The sequence below is a fragment of the Thalassophryne amazonica genome, chromosome 1, assembly GCF_902500255.1.
Source record: "Thalassophryne amazonica chromosome 1, fThaAma1.1, whole genome shotgun sequence".
NCBI classification, from domain to species: Eukaryota; Metazoa; Chordata; class Actinopteri; order Batrachoidiformes; family Batrachoididae; genus Thalassophryne; species Thalassophryne amazonica.
The window spans coordinates 45,459,732-45,466,628 of NC_047103.1; the positions used below are offsets into that span (position 1 = coordinate 45,459,732).

The 6,897-nt window shown below is 43.8% G+C and overlaps 1 protein-coding gene across 4 annotated transcripts in view; it reads right to left on the reverse strand.

Moving 5' to 3' along the window:
* The window catches only part of ctdspla (CTD (carboxy-terminal domain, RNA polymerase II, polypeptide A) small phosphatase-like a), a 112,328-nt gene extending 107,228 nt beyond the window's left edge, over window positions 1–5,100 (reverse strand). Inside the window, exon 1 of one of the 4 annotated variants that reach the window (XM_034168944.1) lies at window positions 4,731–5,100. In XM_034168944.1, coding sequence (XP_034024835.1) covers window positions 4,731–4,806 — 76 coding nt within the window. In that variant the 5' untranslated portion in view covers window positions 4,807–5,100. The remainder of the gene's footprint in view (window positions 1–4,730) is intronic. The other 3 variants (XM_034168948.1, XM_034168952.1, XM_034168957.1) reach the window with 3 other exon arrangements.
* Window positions 5,101–6,897: the final 1,797 nt, after the last annotated feature.

Consider the following 6,897-nt stretch of genomic DNA (forward strand, 5'->3'; position numbering starts at 1 on the left):
CAACAGGGGGCGCTAATGAACGGACAATGGATAAGGGAAGGAGTAACAATTTAATGTTGCACAAGAACACAACGTAAAATAAACAAAGGTACTGCCAATCACACACAAGAGGATTGCGGGCAGGCTCGAAGATAGGAGACCTCAGATGAACGAAGAGCCGGGACCCACACCGCTTCTACCACCAACGGCCTGAAGAACACCGAAGCCGCCAAGCCCCGAGTCCCCAGGTGGTCTCTGTCCTCCGTTGTCGGCCCTGGTAGTGCAGCTCCGAAAATCCAGTCAAGGAATACCACCAGGAAAAAACAGCTGCAAAACAGATCAGATTATTATTCGACGTATAAGTCAGCAGAGAGATTACCTTGTATCGTAAGAGATTTCTCGGCGAGGAGGTGGAGTCGCCGCCCGGCTTTTATGGTGATGGTGATGATGAGATGATGAGTGACAGCTGGTGTTGAGGATGATTGACGGCTGTCACTCCCAGTGGTTCTGGCGCCCTCTTGTGCTTGAAGCCCGCACTCCAAGCAGGGCGCCATCCGGTGGTGGTGAGCCAGCAGTACCTCCTCTTCGGCGGCCCACACAACAAATTCCACTCATTGATATTTGGGCAGCAAAAACTGAACCATTTCAGCAACTTGAAACTACACTCACTGCGGTACATCGTCATCATTGATGCTGAAAAACTTGTCCATGCCTTTGTCTCCTCTAGGCTTGACTACTGTAACTCCCTGCTCTTTGGGATCTCTGGAAAAAACCTTCAAGGGCTCCAATACAGTGCAGTGCAGCTAGAATTCTGATGAGAGTACGTAAACAGGAGCACATTACACCTATTCTCCATAAGCTTCACTGGCTCCCCATCACCTACAGAAACCATTTAAGACTGCTTTCATCACCCACCAATGCATCCATGGCAATGCCCCCACATACCTCAAAGACCTCCTCACTCCCCACACATCCTCCCGTTCCCTCTGTTCATACAATACTAATCTTCTCTGTCCCCCTCGCACCAAACTTCACACCATGGGAGACAGGGCCTTCTGTTCAGCTGCCCTTCATATTTGGAACTTCCTCCCTGACCACCTGAGGGCTGCACAAACTGTTGAAGCTTTTTTAAAAAGCCTCAAGACATACCTATTTAGATAGGCCTATCACAGGTCTCAATCATTTGAATCTGTTGCATCTTAGTCTTTTTATTCTATTTTATTATTTTATTTTGGTTGTATTCTATTCTGCTGACTGTTTTTATCTTAAGATATTCTGTTTTTATTCTCTTGTTTATCCTTGGTTTTATATAATTTTTTTTCCTGTAGCACTTTGAGATTTTTATTAAAGGCCCCTTCACAATAGTATGAATAAGTACACCTCAGGGCGAATCACAGCGGAACAGCTCATATAAGGGTGATTCTTAGACTACGGGCACTTATGTCCTTTGATCATATTGTATGAAAAACAGAAAAAAGGGGAAATTTCACACTTTTATAGTTATCTTTACAATGAAAGTGTGTTAAGAAATTTGTTCTAGTAGTCTATCATGACTTTTTCACCTTTTTTCAGCATCATTATATGCAAATATTGCCGTTTTGTGCTTGTCCCACACACAGACTTTTGATCTTCAATGATAAAAATGAATGGTAAAGAAACGTTTTTTCTAATGTTTTAAAATATCTCTGAATAAAATATCAGTAAAATAATCAAAACATAATTGGGGTATTCAATGTCATACAACTGTTGTGATTTTTTTTAAACAAAATGTAGTTGTCCCACACTATTGCCGTAATTTCCACCACAACACAGTAATGTCCCTAAACAGTTTGTATGAAAGATTGTTTGGGTAGTTTCTATGGAGATAAACAGTGACATCAGAGCACATGTATATAGCGCCAAATCACAACAAACAGTTGTCCCAAGGTGCTTTATATTGTAAGGCAATGGTGTGGTGGAAATTACATTTACAAGGCCAATAGTGCCTGTAGTTAAAGAATCACCCATAAGTGAACCACGAAAACATCGAGCCGACGGGCAGATGTGAACGATGCCACTGTGATGGTTTCGTACACGCGGGAACACAGTGCAAGCAGCTGCACGATGTGTAACCACATTGCATACCTACTGTGAAGAAAAAATAAATAAAAATTTTTAAAAATACATGCTGCAATGGTTCTGCGCACATGGGAACACAGTGCGAAAATTTTAAAAAATAAAAACACATGCTACCCACGGGATTCAAACCTGCACTTTCTAAAAGCTCTGATTTCCAGTCAGAAACTTTACCATTGAGCTACCATCACTGTCCTGTAAAAGGTGCGGGAAATGCCTGATATCAAGAAGGACATGGACATATTTAAGAAAAAATAAAACCACACACCATATAAAAACACTGCATTTTATTGAATCCCTCTTATCAAGCGGGCAATACAAGTCGATCCCTCTGTTCCTCTGTAGATGACCCATGGTCACAGACATACAGTCATGAAATGACATGAATGAAAAGCAGGGAGCTCTTATCATGTCAACATCTGCAGGCAGTGTGTCCAGCCAGCCCCGCACACGTCTTGCCCGACACATGTGTCTTGTGGAGGGCGCACCGCAGGACAGACACCACGTCATGTGGAACAGAGCTCACGTGGGTGACGTGATATTCAGATCGCCTGCTGCGTGTTATGATCTGACAGTCCATTTCACATGGGGTAGACTGTCAATGTGCTCGCTGCAGCCCATTGCAACAGCAATATGTGTTTTTATGTATGTCCACATGAGGACAGCAAGCAGACACGCGTGTGTTACAGTGGACAGTTGTTAGGTCATGTCCGTTCAAACACAGTACGTGTTCTCCAGCTGGGACGTCCAGAACCACAGATCTCCACAGCTGCTCCTGTCGGTGGACACACCCCCTGTCAGTTCAGTGCACACACCAACGTGTCATTGTGTCTGTTTGCAAAGCCATACTCGTGGGGGCACTTAGAAAAATTTCACATCCAGCTCGAAAGTGATCATCTGCTAACTGTTGTCATGCTAATAGCGCGAATGGCCACACATTTTCTAAGTGCCAAGTGAGCAGTGTTAGATGTTCATGTCTGTCCGCTGGAATGTGGCCGACACCTGCCACGAGAGGGATCAAATGGACTCTCACAGCGCACACTGTCTTTCAGCCACTGATGTGCGCAAATAGTTGTAGCAACAGGTGTACGAGGCGCTGGAGGCAGCTACGATTTTACATGTGTTGCATACGATTACTGCTTCATGCACACTTCATGCACAATTCGACCACATTCGTACTATGTGTGAAGGGGCCCTAAGAAAGGGTGCTATGACAAATCCAGGGGGAGCTCTAGCACTCGTTAGTGCCCCCCTGGCCCCGCCTATGACAGGAAGACAGAGGACATGAAGGAGAGGAGCAGTTGTAGCCTGTAAACCAGTAGCAATCAGTATGTCTGGTATTTATATTTGCAAACTGATTTTTTTACAAGTATTTTCACTTTTGATACTCTGTGTGCTTCTTACCCTGTGTGCTGCTATACAATGCTGCTGGAACTTCAATTTCCCTGAGGGAGTCTTCCCAAGGGATCAGTAAAGTTCTGTCTAATCTAATCTAAAACATGCATTTAAAACTGCTTCTGTCTGGCCACTCTACCATACAGGCCTGATTGGTGGATTTCTGCAGAGATGGTTGTCCTGGAAGGTTCTTTGGAATGCTGGAGCTCTGACAGAATGACCATTGGGTTCTTGATCACCTCCCTGACCCATGGTACCTTCTCCCAGATCGCTCAGTTTAGAAGGGTGGCCAGCTAGGAAGAGTCCTGGTGGATCTGAACTTCTTCCATTTACAGATGATGGAGGCCACTGTGCTCATTGGGACCTTCAATGCAGCAGAAATGTTTCTGTACCTTTCCCCAGACCTCTGGGGAAGTCCTGTCTCAGAGGTCTACAGACAATTCCTTTGACTTCATGCTTGGTTTGTGCTCTGACATGCACTGTCAGCTGTGGGACCTTATATGTAGACAGGTGTGTGTCTTTACAAATCATGTCCAATCAACTCAATTTACCCTAGATGGACTCTAGTTAAGCTGTAAAAAGACCTCAAAGATGATCAATGGAAATATGATGCACCTGAGCTCAATTTTAAGCTTTGTGGCAAAGGCTGTGAATACTTATGTGATTTCTTAGTTTTTGGGTGTTTTGTTTTATATCATATATATGAATTTGCAAAAATTAAAAAAAAAAGTTTTTTCACATTATCATTATGGGGTATTGTGTGTAGAATTTTTTTTTTTGGGGGGGCTGTAACATAACAAAAATGTGGAAAACGTGAAGCGCCGTGAATACTTTCTGGATGCACTGTATCCATGAGGTGGCATTTTTTACGCTTTGGCTGAGGTGTGCGCTCTGCTGAGTGCCGTGTTGTTCTGGATGTCGTATCAGACATTCAGTGATGCGTTCAGGGGTGTCGCCAGAAAAAGAAAAAAAAAAGGAGCAGAGTACCCGCCCCCTGTAGTAAACCCAAGTCCCTCCGCGGAAATAACAATAAAAGACAGGATTTGTGAAGATGTTCCAGATTTAAAACAGAGCTTTAAAAAAAATCCATAAACAACGCGCTGTAACATCACAGAGAGCCCTGGCTGTGTTCCAGCTGAACAATGGAGCTTCCCATCCACACTTTGGCTCTGGGTTGTTGTGTAACGTTGTGCAACATCAACAAGCTGACGTTTCACCGTACATTCTGTGCGCGTCCTTACCTTTATCTTGTCCTGAAGAATTGTTCTCCTCCTCTTTCGGATTTGCAACCTGTGTTATTATGGACGTGTTGTCCATGGAAACGAGATGGAATTTCTGCACCTTCGGCTACACCGCTGTTTTTACTCCTTGGCCAACATCGCCGAGCGTACAGTCTGCGCACACGCTGCCGGAGCGTCCGCTCTTTGCGCCATTAAAATCCCATTTCTGTTCGATGCGTGCAGCCCGCGCGTCGAACAGCACCGACCGTCAGGAAGCGGACACGCTGTGAGCACCATCCGATATGTCACTACGACGTTCGGGAGGCAAACAAAGCTTCAGCGGTGCGTTGAAACCGTGCGCGTCCGCTGATGCAGGCAGCGCAGCGCAGCGCAGCAGCCCCCGCCTTCTGCTACTGTACGCTTCGACTGACTGTACAGTATGGCAAGCCAAGACTGCCATAAACACACCACACTCACTCACATTTACATTGCACGTGGAATTCCACATTGTCCATGAATCATCCTGAAGCCAGCCTGTTTTGATGATGAATGATGAATAAATCAGACGAAAGAGCTCCTCAAAAACGTCTGGATTACGCTTAAAGTTTTCAAAAATGTCATCTCACGCCCTCATAAACATTTCATGACTCTACTTCCCTCAGAGATTAAAACTGGAAGTCACTCTGAGAGCGCATTCTTCTGCCAAGGGCACCTGGATCCAAAATATATTTCAGCTAAAATTCTAAATAAAACCCCTAATTTTTAAGGACATGATCCATTTGCTCACCAAATTTTACCAACATCATCTCACAACATACTGAGTTCAATGTTGCTATATACCAAATATTCTTCTGGATCTCCGTTCCAGATTATATTCCAGATCACCTCCAAAACAGAACCATTTATTTTCCTTAACATTTTCTATCTGCTCATTTTACTGAAATGCATTCATTAATTTTTGAGTTATCCCCAGACAAATAGACAAATGCAGGTGAAAACTGGCAGAAGAAACAATATTTACAATACAGTTCAAGGAATGAAAAAAGTAATTCTTCCCTTGCTGCACTGTAACACCCAATATATTAATTGAACTAAAAAAAAACATGTTGAAACTTATTACATACATTTTTTAATTACATGGGACTAGTTAAATGTTTTTATGTCATCAGTTTCAACAGTTTTTTTCCCCCCATTTAAATTAACTTATGTTTTAAAGTGTGGTAAGAGATTTCTTAATATTTGGCAAAAGTTTTCTGTCAAAAGCCGAAGATGAATCAAAATGAATTATCCCACAACAACTAATATTTTCTAGAGCAAATAGGAGTTCAACATGTAGATGGGTTTGATTTGCTGGAGAAGTCACCTGCGTCGAACTGGCGCCCCGTCCAGGGAGACTCATGGTCTATCATCCGCTTCATGCCACAGAATCTCGGGATAATCACAGGCACCAGTGGGTCTCAGAGCTTATGAAATGATATAAATGGTAAATGGACTGCATTTATATAGCGCTTTTCCATCTGCATCAGACGCTCAAAGCGCTTTACAATAATGCCTCACATTCACCCCAATGTCAGGGTGCTGCCATACAAGGTGCTCACTACACACCAGAAGCAACTAGGGGATTAAGAACCTTGCCCAAGGGCCCTTAGTTATTTTCCAGTCATGCTGGGATTTGAACCAAGAATCCTCTGGTCTCAAGCCCAACACTTTAACCACTAGACCATCACCTCCCAAAAGTGAATTCAATTCATTTTATTTGGAAAAATGAAGTTCATTACTTGAAGAAATCCCAAATAATTAAAGATCATAGTGAGTTTTTTTTTTTTTTTTGCCAGCTTGCACTCGGCCGAGACAGACGCACTTTTGTCTTCTCCCTCCCTCCTTATCTTTCCTGCTTCTGTGGCGTGTTGTCTGTGAGGCTGCAGCTTTGCTCTTCTGGAAAATGACAAAAATGGATCTGTTAAAGTGGTCCTTGAACGCAATTGACACTATTTTTTCTACAAGACATTCGCGGGCGAAGGACCCGACCTGTCCTGCTGGGGCGCATGTGATGGGTTACGTGATGGACTCGTGGAGGAGATGGCAGGTCATGTGCCTTTACATGCTTTCTGTGGAGGACGTCGAAGATGTGTATATATTTGGCTTGGTGGTGACCGGCTTCTGCTGTGTGGAGTGGGCATGGCGCTGG